The sequence below is a fragment of the Mustela lutreola genome, chromosome 2 (genome assembly GCF_030435805.1).
Source record: "Mustela lutreola isolate mMusLut2 chromosome 2, mMusLut2.pri, whole genome shotgun sequence".
In the NCBI taxonomy this organism is placed as follows: Eukaryota; Metazoa; Chordata; class Mammalia; order Carnivora; family Mustelidae; genus Mustela; species Mustela lutreola.
In genome coordinates, this window is record NC_081291.1 from 92,113,796 (window position 1) to 92,130,315 (window position 16,520).

General features: G+C 38.0%; 1 protein-coding gene across 1 annotated transcript in view; it reads left to right on the forward strand.

Annotated features, from left to right (window-relative positions):
• COL6A5 (collagen type VI alpha 5 chain) overlaps nucleotides 1-15,487 on the forward strand; it is a 149,299-nt gene extending 133,812 nt beyond the window's left edge. Inside the window, exons 38-41 of the mRNA XM_059162583.1 lie at nucleotides 2,076-2,765; nucleotides 4,134-4,230; nucleotides 4,964-5,208; nucleotides 14,689-15,487. Coding sequence (XP_059018566.1) covers nucleotides 2,076-2,765; nucleotides 4,134-4,230; nucleotides 4,964-5,208; nucleotides 14,689-14,708 — 1,052 coding nt within the window. The 3' untranslated portion in view covers nucleotides 14,709-15,487. The remainder of the gene's footprint in view (nucleotides 1-2,075; nucleotides 2,766-4,133; nucleotides 4,231-4,963; nucleotides 5,209-14,688) is intronic.
• Nucleotides 15,488-16,520: the final 1,033 nt, after the last annotated feature.

The window sequence follows — 16,520 nt, forward strand, 5'->3', positions numbered from 1 at the left end:
ACAGATTCTTACAGAAAACTGAGAGGAAGGAATTCTTTCCAGCTCATTCTTTAAGGCCAGATTGCCATGATAACAAAACCAAAGACTTTACATGCAAATGAAAGTACACTCCAATATTCCTCATAAACATAGCTTCAAAAATTCTTTTTTTTAAATTTAATTTTTTAAAATTTCTTTTCAGCGTAACAGAATTCATTGTTTTTTGCACCACACCCAGTGCTCCATGCAGTGCGTGCCCTCCTTAATACCCACCACCTGGCTCCCCCAACCTCCCACCCCCCACCCCTTCAAAACCCTCAGATTGTTTTTCAGAGTCCATAGTCTCTCATGGTTCACCTCCCCTTCCAATTTCCCTCAACTCCCTTCTCCTCTCCATCTCCCCTTGTCCTCCATGTTATTAGTTATGCTCCACAAATAAGTGAAACCATATGATAATTGACTCTCTCTGCTTGACTTATTTCACTCAGCATAATCTCTTGCAGTCCCGTCCATGTTGATACAAAAGTTGGGTATTCATCCTTTCTGATGGATGCATAATACTCCATAGTGTATATGGTCCACATATTCCTTATCCATTAGTCTGTTGAAGGGCATCTTGGTTCTTTCCACAGTTTGGCAACCTTGACCATTGCTGCTATAAACATTGGGGTACAGATGGCCCCTCTTTTCATTACATCTGTATCTTTGGGGTAAATACCCATTAGTAGTTGCAAAAATTCTAAACAAAATTTAAGTAAACCAAATCTAATAATATTAGCTTGATTGTCATAATCATTATGCAAGGTGTAGTGATATCAAAACACTACATTATACATCTCACTATTTTTATATAATTTTTATTTGTCAAAATTCAACAATAGATAAAAAAGATAATGTGGAGTTTACCCTAGAAATTCAGATTTATTTGAGCTACAAAGGTATAATGGATCGTTTGCCCTGTTAATAGCATTATTCATGGGGTTGTTTTTGGCATCCTATTTTATTAAGATTTTATGGCATTAATACAGGTTAATTGATTTATTTGTAAGTATGGTGAGGAGTAAATAAAGTAATAAATATAAAGCATGAATAATGGGGTTTTAGCACAGATGGGGATCAATAAATTTTGCCAATTAGAAATCTTCTTGCTTGATTAGGTTTATAGACATACTTATTTCATAGAAAAAAGAACATTGGCCACCTACTTCCTGTCTTTCTGAGCTGACATTTCCTGTTGTGTCTTCACTGACCAGTCACCATCCACATGAACATTATTGTGGACATGGTTTCATGATCCCTTAGGCTTAGAGCAGTGCTACTTGAAGGGCAGATCTGCAGCAAGATAAGACATCAGCATCAGAATGTAAATCAAGGCACCATTTCATTCATTGAGAAAGTCTTGCTACCAAAAAAAAAAAAAAAAAAAAAAAAGTCAGCTAATCTAAACAGTATGCTTAGTAATGCGGATGACTTACAACATGTGCAAGCTCCTGATTTTGTCCTGGGCCAATAAACATTTTGTGGACTGGCACTTTAGGTACCAGCATCTTAGAGTATTTAAGGTCTTACACAGAGTTTGGATTCTAAAGTCAGCATTTATATTTGCTCTCATGACATCACACTATAGTACATATTTTGAACATATGTATAAAGGTATATGTGTTTATAACATCAATAAATATGACTTTGACATATATGCCTTTCTCTTAGAGTGGCTGCATAATAATTAGATCTCATACAAATGTGTACTTCGTAATCATATGGAGTGCACTAAAAATAGTTACATGTTTCTCAACTTACATATGATAATAGCTAGAGGATCAACCAGTCCTTTGACAAATATTTGAGACAGGCTAGCAAATACATTTTTTGTCACATGACAGAACCTATGGCATGCAGGTGGTTTCCCATGCAGTGCATGGAAACATATTTGGAGAATGCATCTGGGAATAAGTATTATAATTGATTTATGATGTCTGCCATGGGTATGGGAATAGCACATGGCAAAATCCCATGATGTTTTTTGGTCATCCTTGGCTAGCAGTTCCAAATTTAGCCTTCTGCTGAAAAGAGTGACTTGAGCTATTCTATTGCAGGACATGAAAACCATGGCAGAAAAGAAGAACCAGGTCTTACTAATGAACCTGGAGATACCTCTCTTCAAGAATATTACATGGATGTGGCTTTCCTCATAGATGCTTCCCAAAGAATAGGAAATGATGAGTTTCAGGAAGTGAAAGCTTTTCTAATCTCAGTGCTTGATTATTTTCGTGTTGCCTCCTACCCACTGACTTCCATGTTAGGAGATAGAGTGGCAGTTGTGAGCTATTCTCCTCCTGGCTATATGCCCAACAGTGAAGAATGCCCTGTCTACCTGGAATTTGATTTGGTTACTTACAACAATGTACACCAAATGAAACATCATCTCCAAGACTCTTTTCAACAACTCAATGGAGATGTTTTTATTGGCCATGCCCTGCAGTGGACAATTGATAATGTATTTGTAGGAACGCCCAACCTGAGGAAAAACAAAGTTATCTTTGTTATATCTGCTGGCAAAACCAACCCCTTAGACAAAGAAGTCTTAAGAAATGTAGCTCTGAGAGCCAAATGTCAGGGCTACACCATATTTGTATTTTCCTTTGGTCCTATACACAACGACAAAGAATTAGAAGAATTAGCCAGCCACCCACTGGATCATCACTTAGTCCAGCTTGGCCGAATCCACAAGCCAGATTTGAACTATATCATCAAGTTTGTCAAGCCATTTGTTCATTTAATCAGACGTAAGTCATTAAACCTTTTTTCTTCTATTGCTTTTGCAATAGATTTAATGTCTCTGTGTACAGTCCACTAGGTGGCTTAGTAATAACTCCTTACTTCAGTGGAGAGTGGTACAGTCTAAGATGTGAGTAGGAGGCAGTGAGAAAACCAGAGAAAAATATCAGGCCTTACTGACCTTGAACTTTACTGCTACACTGTCAAGGTCTTTGCCAGAAAACCACCATATAGGCAAAAAAGTGTTTTTTAACCCTTATCTGTTTACTATGTACTTGGTACTATGTAGCAACTTCTTTAAATGGATTATATCATTAGTCCTCAGTACAGCCCTCAAACGAAAGTACTAGTATCTCCATTTTACAGGTGAGAAAACAAAGGTTCAGAGACATTAAATAAATTGCCCAAAAGTTTACAGTTTAACAGTTGGCAGATTCTAGACTCAGCCCCATGCATTCTGACCCCAGAGCTGTGCTCCTCTTCTTTAAACTATATTTCAATACTGTACCCAAAAAGAAGTACACTTCTATAATCAGTAATATCCCACTACCATCACTCTCCAACTGCTCCAAGGACTTCTGTTTTATCTTTCATTGAAAATTACCTTTGGTTTGACTTTAATTCTTTTGAGCCATGGGCATGAATTTCTTCCAGAGCCTTTGTCCCAAACAACTGGCTCAGGCATAGCCAAGCAGGGTCTTAAGGGTGTCTTTTTATAGTGGGGCTTTGAGAGTGACTGCTCTAGCCTCTGTCTGTGAGTTGCAATTTTAGACGTGAGTATAGTAGAATACCTGAGAACTTGTGGCATCAAGCAAATTCTGGCCTGTGCTGGGATTAGGAGTGAGGCAGAGGCCACATTAGTTACCTGCAGCTCCTGCAAGTTTCCCAGAGAATTAACAGAAATGCAGATTTGCTGCCCTGCACAAAGCCCCAGGGCTCATGTAACCCTAAGAAATTTTGGAATTCTGGATTCATATGTATCATAGCAGATTCACTACTTGCAAAAAAAAAAAAAATGCCTCCTTCCAACCCTAAGATAAATAGGACAGACAATTTCAGTAGCTCAATGTGTCTTCTGGAAAGTTCTTCTATTTAGAGGAAGAGAAATAGATCTTAGAAGGGATGGAGAGATGTCCTTGAATTGTATCACAAGCCTGTGACATACAGAGCTTGAGAATTTTTGACTCAATCACTGCTTTATCTCATTGACTTTGCCAGTGAGATATTGCAAATGTCAGAGGGTGACTACTTTGCCAAGGACTTTATAAAATTAATTTGCTCTTGAAGATACCTATAACCATAGGAGAAGATGACTGACCTGGGCGATAGAATATAGAAGGATAAAGTTTAGATTAACCAGCGCACTCTTTCTCCAGGTGCCATCAACAAATATCCCCCTGCAGATCTGAGACCCAAGTGTGTTAACATCACCTCTCCCAACCCAGAGAATGTTGGCTCAGGAAACAATGCATTGTGAGTTGGCAAATTCAGTTTGGGTAATACTACAGCTGGAAATAGTCCTTACAAAAATAATTTTAAATGAACTGTGCTTTAGTTTTCAGGATGCAAGTTTGCTTGGGATGTAGGGGTGTGTGTGTGTGAGTGTGTGTGTGAAATACTCCTGGTCTGTAATGACTGCACAGATCTGGAGTTAATAGCAGATAGAATATGACCCATATTAAAAAGAACCATGTTTCCATTTCTGTTGCTTTTATGGGAAAAAAAAAAAAGTTCTTTGTAATACCTTATATAATACCACTCTAATATTGGGTACTAACAAAACAGAAAACTTATAACATCAAATTTTAGATATAACAATCTTAGAGGAAAATAAAAACAAAAAGAGAAAAAAATTGCAAAAGCAACCAGAATATTCACCATTTAAAAAACAGAACCCATATGAAGACTAGTAGAAAGGATTCTTTTCTGTTCGATTTTGCAAAGTACAACCCTAAATACTCAATAAAAATTCAGTGGTGAAAATAAGATTGCTTTGGAGTACTAAACCATTGTTACAACGTTCTAATTTCCTTTGGAATATTTTTTTAAAAATACCCCTGAGTCAGGTTTCATGCACAAACTGCATTTGGACTACTCCAAGCAGGTGCATAAAATTTATTGCTGTTCTATATCTGCCTGTATTTACATTTAATTCTGAAAGGGACTTGGCTAATATATTTTTCATCTCTTTTCTCTGTCACCTCAGCCATATTCCTGAGGTGTATAAAATAGAGACAGGAAACAGTGAGCTGTTTGATGAATTTGGTTCCCAGGATCAGCATTCATTTGTATTAGGGATCAGTCCTAGTAATGGTTCTGAGACTGCTACTGATTTGATCCAGATGTTATACCTGCTCTTTTCAACTGGAGAACTGCTGGTGAACAATGAGAAAGAGGCACAATCAGAAGAAATGCCAGCTCTAGCAGATGGTAAACAACAAGATAAAAAAGGTAACCTTGGGTACAATAGAATCGAAGACCCTGAAGTACCTTTGGATTTCCCCTGGTGGAAGCTGAGTGAAGATGAGCAAGGAGAACTCACTGGGACAAGTAGAAATGACAGGATAGAGGTGCCTATCATCTAGGGTTGCAAGGGGTTCCCAAAATGAGGAGGCAGACAAGACACAACTCCAGAAAGGCAAAAAAAAAAGGGAATCAATGGTGTTGACAAAACCAGAACTGGAAGTAGGTATAGATGTTTGTGGGGTCAGGGAATGGAATGAGAAAAAGGACCACACAAGTCCTGATTAAGCAAGCAGAGCCCTTCATCCTTGTGCAAAATGCAGTGGGGGGAGAGCTATGCAACAAACCTCACCTTCTCCCTTAGCAACCCAGGCTTTCCTGCTCTGAAATATGGGCTTCTAACCAGTGTCTGGAGTGGACTTCTCTGGAGACTGAGGGCAGCTTCCTAGGCAATGTAAGGAGGTGTTTCTGGACCTAGAGTTAAAGGGAAAAATGGAAGATGGAGAACAGGAAGCTATAGTAGGCTCTAGAAAAGCTATTTACAATTTTTGTTGTGTATCAAAACTACATGGGAAATTACTTTAAAATAAATATTCTTGGGTGTCTACTAAAGCTGAAAATATACATATACTATGACTATCAACTTTAATGTATATGCCTTACAGAAAATATTTATATTCATCAAAAGTCATGTATTAGAATGTCCATAAAAGCATTATTTGTAGTCCCAAAGTGGAAACAAAAATGCCCAATAGCAGGTATGATAAATCAAATTTGGTATGATTATATAATGAAATGCCATGTATGTATACAGTATGTATGTACAATATTAAGTATGTAATATATATCACTATATTAATACACAATATTGTAATATATACTAATATATAATATATATATCAACACTTCATATATACATCTACACTATATGTATTAGATATGGGTATAATTATAGGCATAGCTAGTATATAGATATTGAACAGAATCAGTAAAATAGGAGAGATGAGAATAGAGGAAATATAGAAAACTATAGAAAGGGAAGGGACGTGTAAGAAAAGAAAAATCAAATATAAATACAATGAAATATCTGTTTCCAGTCAAGATGGACTAAGCCCATATAGCCTCTCTCTCCCACTGATCACAACTGAGAACTCTGGAGAAAACACAAAAAAGCAATCTCCTGAAATCTCTGAAAAGAAACACAAAGCAGATATATTATAAAGTTTCCCATTGTCTTTTCTGTTTCCTTTTGTGGATTTGGCCTGAGGCCAGACCCCAGTCCTGGAACTGTGTAATGGCAGTAAGGCAGGAGGCTAAAACTCAGTACAAACCCCATGTTTGTGGACAGAGAACTAAGAAAGGGGCCCTTGTTTGTAAGAGGTTGTGGAAGAAATCCCCATTTCCCCTCTCTTTCCTCTCATTTAAAAAAAATTTTTTTTAGAAGACTTTACTTATTTATTTGACAGAGAGTGAGAAAGCATACAAGCAGGGGAGGAGGCAGAAGAATAAGGAGAAGCAGGGTCTCCACTGAGCAGGGAGCCTGATGCAAGGGTCAATCTAGGACCCCAAAATCATGACCTGAGCCAAAGGTAGATGCTTAACCAACAAGCCACCCACACACCCCTCCTCTCACTATTTTGCCCACTGTTTTGCTCTGAAAGTAGGCAAAGTTTGGAGCTGAGTAGAAGGCTAGCTAGCTAAAATTAAAGAGAAACCCTGTTTTTCTGGCCAGAGGAACTAGGAAGAGAAACCCTGTTGGCCAGCATGTAGGATAGATAGCCCCAGAGAGAAGAGAACTGGAGAAGGGGATCCTCTAATTCTAATTATGAGAGCTGCATAAGCCCTGGGCTCTCCACTATGCTGTGCATGGATGGGGAAGACCCAGAACAGGATAGCAAAGGCTTTGGACATTAAACTGAGGATAGAACCACTGTTCATAGGAGGTAATACAGCACTTGCAACCTACCGGTTGATTGCCTGCTGACAAAAAATTTAAAATTCTACACAGTATCATATTAGGATTTAGAGTCTATACAACATAATAGTCAAAATGTTCTTGATAAAACCTAAAACTAGGCAACATACAGGGAACCAGGAGATGTGAACTATTCTCAAAGGAAAAGACAACAGACAAAGCCATTGAAGCAGCTATGTTAACTATGCTCCATGAGATAAAGGCAAACAACCTGAAATGAACAGAAAGGTATTCTCAGCAGAAATGTGTAGTGATGAGCACTGGGTTTTATATGCAACTAATGGACAGGCTCAAAAGCAGAAGGAGGATGACAGAGGAAAGACTCAAAGAACTTGAAGATATATTAATTATATAATCTGAAAGGGATTTTTAAAAATGAACAGAACCTGAGAGACTTGTAAAAAATTATCAAAAGGTCTAACATTTGTTCTATTGGCATTCTAGAAGGAAAGTAGAAAGAAAAGAAAGTTAGATTCAGTCAGAAGAAAATACATATTAGAGGAAACCATGGACAAAAAATTCCCAAATTAGTAGAAGATATAACTTTACAGAGTTTAAAACCCCACTCAAGACACATCATTAACTGCTAAAAACAAAAGATAAAGAAAAATCTCGAAGCAGCTAGAAAAAAATCTACATATTACAAAAGAAAGGAACAATTCTTCAAATGATGGAAGATTTCTCAGAAGAAATCATGGAGGCTGAAAGATAGTGAAACATATTTTTCTTTCACATACTGAAATCAAAGGACTCGGAACACAGAATTTTATATCCAGTGAACATAGCCCTCCAGAATGAAGACAAAATAATGATACTTCCAGATAAAGGAAAACTAAGAGGATTTGTTGCTAACAGACATGTGCTAAAGGAAAGCAGTGATGGGAGAACCAGGGAGTTAGGGTGAGGCCAAATGACTGAGGATCAGAGGGCTGAGAGACCATACTGAGGAGGGTGCCCAAGAGGGAAATCAAGGAAGGGATGAAAGGGAGGCTGGTTGAGTGAGAAAAAGTGGCAGGTACCAGCTGCAGCTCACCTGTGTACAGAGCCATACTATCTTTGAAGGTAATTTCATGTAAATGATCCCACTGAGTTCTCTCCAAAACCCTGTGTAAGAGACAGGAAATAATACCCCTCATGTTTGGATGGAGAAACTGAAGCTCAAATAGGTTTAGTACCTTTCTAGGACTTGACTCTAGTCTGGCAGGTCCTGATTTAGTGTGCTTTCCCAATACTGGAGAAAGGAATCAGATCTGAGATAGAGAAGGTGGATGTAAGAGGAAATATCTTAGCTCAGACTACCATAAAAAATACCATAGACTGGGGGACTTAAACAACACTAATTTATTTTTTCATGGTTCTGGAGGCTGGGAAGACCAAGGTCAGGGCAAGAGCCAGTTTGGTTTTAATGAGAACTCTCTTTCTGGCTGGCAGACAGCCACTTTCTTGCTCTGTTTTCACATGGTGAAGACAGTCCTAGAGCCACTTCCTCTTCTAAGTTCACCACTTTTATCAGATTGTGTCTCCATCTTAAAACCTCATTTAATCTTAGTCACCTTCTTAAAGGCCATATATCCAATATAGTCATGTAGGGTTTCGACATCTGAATTTGGGGGGACACAATACAGTCCACAGCAGGGAATATAATTAACAACATAATTACAGGAAGAAACCTGATAAATCAGCATTGCCCAAGCTTGACTATGGATTATAATGACCTGGGTATTTGTTGACAGTTCCACAGTCCAGCCCACACTCTACATCACTTAGATCTCTGGGAGGGAGACACAGGCAACATTTTTTTTTTTTTTGAAGCCCCAGAGCAATCCCAATATGCATATAAGTTTGAAAAACATTTCTATAAATTTCTATTCAATCAGTCCTGTTACCTAATCTCAATACTTAATCTCTTGAGGTGAAAATGATAAGTTTGGTAACTCAAAAGGATTATCAAGTGAGCATTACTGAGATCTTTTTTGTTTGTTATTATTCTCCAAAATTTCTTTCCTCCAGAAGTTTTCTCCATTTTTCTACTTAATTATATATCCTACATCCAGAAGTTGATGATGTCTTTACTCATTTCCCTCTGAGAGTGCTAGCCAGTAACTTGATTGGGTGACATTTGGCCATCTCTTCTCCATGAAGTCAGTCTGAGTCTCTTTAGGAAATGTCAGTTTGGCTTCTTTCTTGGAATGGAATCATGCAAGATTAGAATTTGAAAATGGAATGACTTTAGAAATCACTGAGTTGTCTTATATCTTTTTATAGATAAAGAAATGGAAGTTGCAGACATCTAAAATTGTCTTACCAAAGAATATTCACAGCACCTAGTCCAATACCATTTCGTCACAAAGACACATACCCTACAATTGTGTTTCTAGAACACATATAATCAATGGAAAAAAGATAATAAAATATTTATCTGAAAAAAATTCATTATCTGGATTGTTGAAAGATTGGAGATGATACATATGAAGGTCAAAATACACAATGTGCTTGGCATATAATCAGCTAGGATTATCTTACATGAATGATCTAAGTCTGGTAATATATGTGACAATTAAAAATAATCCATTGTGAAGGATGATCAGCCCTTATATGTTGATCTTGCTATGCTTATCTTTGTTTTCCCAGAGAGAGTGAGCTTTTCTTTTCACCTACTCATTTTTCTGATGTTTAGATTCTATCCATCTACTTAATGTACAGATTATTTTGCTCATTAATGTACATTTGCAAGGCTTTAATGTGGATTTTTAAGAAGAACAACTGCATTCCTTTTCCCATTATACCACATTAGGGCTTGTTTCTTAGTCTTTATTTTTCTAACATCAAGAAGAGTATTGCTCAAAGCGTGGTCCCTGGACCATCAACATCAGCATCATCTAGGAAGTCATTGGAAATGCAGATCCTTGAATCCTACCAAAGACCTGCTGAATCAGAAACTCTGGGGTTGGGACTCTCCAGATGATTCTGATGCAGGCCAGGGTTTGAGAACCACTGACCTAGTGTTAGAAATACTGAGCCTAAATTAGTCTTCTTTAATGGGAGTCCTTTTGTTAGATATTAATAGGTAATTGGGAGAAATTTTTCTTGTAACACACTGATAAGTAGGTATCATTTTTGCAGGACTTCTTAGTGCCTTTATTGGGCTAATCTTCACTGTGTTTCTGAGAGAGAGGCTACTGTCAAACCATTATGACCACAGAATCTTTTATCAGGGACTAGTGTTCTATAGAAACCAGTTTGGGAAACAGTAGTTAAAAGAGTGAACCCAGGGGCCACTGGATAAGGATATGGATTTGACTCCTATTTCTGCAGTTACTGGTCATATGATCCTAGGCCCATTATTTTGCCTTTCTGAGGTTTCATTTCCCTACCTGTAAAATGGCCAGAATAATGGAGCCTACATCGTAGGGTAATATGATCCTTAAATGAATGTAAATTGCTTCAAATATCACTTTACATAGAGTGAAACCTTAATACATGTTAGCTATTATTTAAAATGATGATGATAATGACAGTGGTGATGACAAATGGCATTAGAGCTGACGGCCATGGTGGAAAGAATGCCAGATTAGGAATGAGGAGATTTGGATGCTAATTTTGGTTCTGTCACCAACTAGCTTTGTGATCTCAAATTTTATCTTGGTCTTCAGCTTTTTTATTTGTGTAATGAGGAGCTTGGGAAGGCCAGTGTTTTTCATACTAAGGGGCACACAAAGACTTCCCAGGGCATGGATTTCTAAAAATTAGTCTTTTTTTTTTAATATTTTATTTATTTATTTGACAGACAAGTAGGCAGAGAGGCAGAGACAGAGAGAGGAGGAAGCAGGCTCCCTGTTGAGCAGACAGCCTGATGTGGGACTCCATCCCAGGACCCTGGGATCATAACCTGAGCCAAAGGCAGAGGCTTTAACCCACTGATTCACACAGGCGCCCCCTAAAAATTAGTCTTAAAGGACTCTGTCTACCTGAGAATGTCTCTATTTGAGGAATCATGGAAGGTCTCCTTTCCTGCATCCCCTTTTACAAATGTCCCCCACCTCATTTAAAAAAAAAAAAAAAGGCATATTTCTCAACCGTCCTTTTTTTTTTTTACGATTTTTTTTTTAAGATTTTATTTATTTATTTGACAGAGCTCACAAGTAAGCAGAGAGGCAGGCAGAGAGAGAGGGGAAAGCAGGCTCCCCGCCAAGCAAGTATCTCGATGTGGGGCTTGATCCCACAACCCATGACCTGAGCCGAAGTCAGAGGCTTAACCCACTGAGCCACCCAGGTGCCCCTAAGATTTTATTCCTAAGTAATCTCTATATCCAACATGGGGCTCAGACTCACAACCCCAAGATTAAGGGTTGCATTTGCTTCCAATTAAGCCTGCTAGGCATCTCTCTCAGCCATTCTGAATCTGATTCTGTGCTCTGCCCAAATGTAAACCCTCCTAGGGAGGCACAAGGTAAGGAGGGGGGAGCATGTTGTCAAAGAGTCATTTTAAATACTGGATCTGTAGGCCTCCTTTAAGCCAGGTAAGGCTTCAGTTCTTTCCCATCCTGTACATGTTTCTGTTAAGGAAGAAATGTGTTGCTAGAAATAAGGTATTTGAATTCATGTTTTGATGTTTGAATTCAGTTATACTATAGAGTAAGGACGGTAGGAGTGATGATAAGTTTCATTTAATAATCTGGCCTGCTCCATTCCCCGATCTTGGCAAAAAACACCTCTCTTCAAAGGGAGAAATCCATGAGAACAAAGCAGAGAGCCTATAAATGAAGTATCAGTGGAGAGCAGGCATTGTTTCATCAGGCCAAAAAAATCATAACAAAAACCTTAATCATTTACCTATCTTGGAATGGAATCATAAGTAAGACATCATCACAGAGACCCTCAGTAACATACTTATTTCAGTTGGAAGACCAAATCTCCCAAATGAAAAAGCGATGTTAATTGGTTTTACTGTAAGGACTAGTTCTGCCAATTAGGCTATATGGGGATATGTCCCATCAAGAGAATAAGCCAAGTTGGAGCCTCAAGATTCTGAAGGAAAGGGGCACCTGGGTGGCTCAGTGGGTTAAGCCTCTGCCTTCGGCTCAGGTCATGATCTCAGGGTCCTGGGATAGAACCCCACATTGGGCTTCTCTGCTCAGCAGGGAGCCTGCTTCCTCCCCTCTCTGTCCACTGCTCTGCCTACTTGTAATCTCTCTCTCTCTCTCTCTGTTAAATAAATAAATTAAATCTTAAAAAAAAAAAAAGATTCTGAAGGATAAAATACATAAAACAGATTATAAGAAATATTATTTTATCAAAAAATACAGTAATAGCATACATGTGAAGTGTGCTTTATTTATCAATATTAAGATTTTCCAGCCACATTTTAGTGTCTCAGGTTAAACACCATACCTGTAAGTGAAAGAATAACTAACTAGTATTATTAATAGCCATTTGATAAGTTCAATGAAGTGTTTTTGGGTGCATTTCCCAGAAGTGAGAAAATGTCATCCAGTGACAGGGTAACAGATTCTTTTGTAAATAAAAGCTTTTTGAAAGATTACTGGGTAGTTTTGGGCACATAACTCAGAATTCAAAGAATTGTTTGGTATTGCTATAATAAAATTCCTTCAAAACCCATCTGTCTATGTAAACAATATTTATCAGTGCTTAAAACTATAACAATAAATATTAATAGAATTAATATTAAATTTTGCATCACTTGGGGTGCCTGGGTGGCTCAATGGGTTAAAGCCTAAATTCCTTCAAAACCCATCTGTCTATGTAAACAATATTTATCAGTGCTTAAAACTATAACAATAAATATTAATAGAATTAATATTAAATTTTGCATCACTTGGGGTGCCTGGGTGGCTCTATGGGTTAAAGCCTCTGCCTTCAACTTGGGTCATGATCCCAGGGTCCTGGGATCGAGCCCCACATTGAGCTCTCTGATCCACAGAGAGCCTGCTTCCTCCTCTCTCTCCTTGCCTGCCTCTCTGACTACTTGTGATCTCTATCATAAATAAATAAAATCTTTAAAAGAAATTGCATCACTCTAGCAGTAAATTGTACTAGTAAGTAAAAGTAATAGCTAAAAACTATCCATCTCAATAAGAAATGCATTTCCAATAAAATTTTTGACTTTTGTTTTGATAGAATTACCAAAATTTAAATATATATGCTGTTTTGATAAATTGTAATGGTATTCCATCAGAAAATGTTAACACATAGAAGCTTATAGTTATAGGAAATAAAAATCACGTGCTTAAATATATTTTTTGATGCAAAGATTTATGATTAGGCAAACAAAAGATTTTAAAGCATGTAAATATATTACAATTAAATGAAATTCTGTGTGGGAAGTGGAATGGAAATACATGTTTAAGGAGAAAAAGAAACACTACAAAATATCTGACTTTGAAGCATGAGCATGTTTACATATATTTTCAATGGAAAATGGGTGCTATCAAATCCTTGTGCTATATATACTCTATTGAGTAAATTAAAAGAAAAAGGTGGCAGTTTTATTTCTAAATGTGAGTTTTTACACTATGTCACAAATTATATCCTTTTCAAATGCTTAAACTCATAATGAAAAAAATAATTAGATGTTAACTTTAAAATATGCACGGCAAGTGTACATGACTGTTTCCTTTGGGATGGGTATGTAAGTAAGTCTGAAGATAAGTACATGGGATCATCTCTCACATCCTGCCTTGGGCCAGGTTCCCTGGAGCTGACCCTGCAGTGAGGATTTGTGTACTTGCGATTTATGGAGATGGCACTCACTCACAGGAGAAACTAAAAGGGAATGGAAGAAGCATGAGAGGGAAGAAGTGGAAGACAAGCAAGGGTGTCATCTCAGGCAAAGTACCATCAAGTACAGCTTTAGCTTGCTACACGCAGATACTCCAGCATGTTGAGTTATACTGCGGAGTCATCCTGACCTGAACAAAAGAGTCGGGCTTTCTCACTCTCTTGGTAGATCATCAACAGGTCAGGGGCTGTGACTTCCCAGGCACTCATGATGCAGGTGATGGAAACCACTCCAGTGGTGGGACAGCAGCCCTCCTAAGAATAGTAGGTGTTGATGCTAAAGTGAAAGCTCACACGAGGGTGGTTAGGGAGGAGGAGGGAAGAAGGACAAGAAAGGAAGGCATTTTGTCCTAGAAATTAATGCTAAAAAAGAAGATTAGAAGGATTCTGGGCAGAGTCCTTGCTCTGCACATTCCTTCCTGCTCTGAAGCAGTGATACCAGCCACTGAATGTGCTAAGTGTAGAATTTCAGATGATGAAGGTACCAACTTTTCCCAGGAAGAATCACATTTATAGTTCTACTTATATGTTGCTCATTTGTATAGATCATCACATCACCCTTTTATTTTGACTCTTGAAAGCAGCAAACTATGTGTGTTCAATTCATATGTGGCAAAAGAGGAGTTGAGTCTAGAGCAAACATAATAAACAAATCCGGTGACTTTAAGAACAATTTATATTTTTATATTTTGCAGATGGTGAGGACTCAAGATGATCATAGCAGAAAATGAAGATCATTCCACTGGCATTCTAACCAGAAATTACAAATCATCTGTCAGAAGTGGAGTGGTGAGGGGCAAGAACTTTTCATGAAACCAATTGGCTAATAACATGCTAAATTTGTTCTGCTTCAAATCTGAAAGGGAGACTTTTCTGAGTGAAGACATCAATAAGCATAACTGAGAAACTAGGAATGATTTCATCTCTTCCGAGAACTTGGACAACTGACCAGGAAAAGCTGACGGAATCTTTTCTTCGAGAGCTCTGGATGGTTCAGATAGCAATATGATGCTATATCTGCTTAAAGAAGATTTTTGTCATGATTTTCATCACATCTACATCTCAGATGGGGCAGTTGAAGAAAAAGCAGTTAGAATTAGAATTTCCTAGGAATGTCTCCTATCTCCTCATAGAATGAGAAACTCTCGTCCATCTCTTCAATTCTTGTACAGCTGGTGAATACAGTCCTGAGTACCCTATAAAACCCACCTGGCCAGCTGCTGCCACCACAATGTTTGCTCTTTACCAGAACATTTAGGAAAGAATGGATTTCGTGAGGAAAAAAAAAAGTGAAATGAGGCTAATTTTATGAATGGCTATTTTGTGCTGTGATCATTTGTTTTACATTTAACATGCTTTGCTTTATATGCACTTGGTTTTTGCTGGGAAAAAAAATTATGGAAAAAATGAATATTCTATATGACCAGAGCTGTTCTTGGGAATTACAATGGAACAAGTGACAAGTTCTAGAATAAAAGCAAGTCTGAGCTGGAAGCGTATTCTGTTCATTTTTAACTACCTGTCGTCTAACTCAGGCCCACTGAAACACCAGTACAGGATTAAACATATTTGGAATATATATATATATATATATATATAGTAATAAACCAATAGTGAATTCATTTTTTAAGTCTTTCAATTAGGTCAAGGCAACTAATAATTACCAAGCAAGTATATTTTGCATATTTTTTAAAGGATTTTATTTATTAATTTGACACAGAGAGAGAGAGATCACAAGTAGGTAGGCAGGGTGGGGGGTGGGGGGAGTAGGCTCCCTGCTGAGCAGAGAACCCAATGTGGAGCTGGATCTCAGGACCTTGAGATCATGACCTGAGCCAAAGGCAGAGGCTTATCCCACTGAGCAACCCAGGTGCCCCTATTTTGTGTATTTTTTTAAAAGATTTTATTTATTTGACAGATCACAAGTAGGCAGAGAGGCAGGCAGAGAGAGAGAGAGAGGAGGAAGCAGGCTCCCTGCTGAGCAGAGAACCCGATATGGGGCTGGATCCCAGGACCCTGAGATCATAACCTGAGCCGAAGGCAGAGACTCAACCCACTGAGCCACCCAGGTGCCCCTATTTTGTGTATTTTTAAAGTGACTCTCTTCATAGGGTAATAGTACTGGCAATTATGTACTTTTCCCACATAAAATCCCTCAACAATACTATTTTTGTTTGAATAATTTTAAAATAACCCAATCAATTAAAGCTAGACTGTCAAAAGTTTTGAAGTACCTACATATTGCTCTCTGGGAAGTTCTAAAGCAAACTCTACTCTTTACTAAAGTTTTGTTTTTCCCTAACGTATGTGCACATGTGTATAAACGTATGTATGAGGGGCACCTGGGTGTCTCAGTGGGTTAAAGCCTGTGCCTTTGGCTCAGGTCATGGTCTCAGGGTCCCTGCTCAGCAGGGAGCCTGCTTCTCTCTCTCTCTCTGCCTGCTTCTCTGCCTACTTGTGCGCTCGCTCGCTCTCTCTCTCTCTGTGTCAAATAAATAAAATCTTTTTAAAATTTTTTAAAAATTAT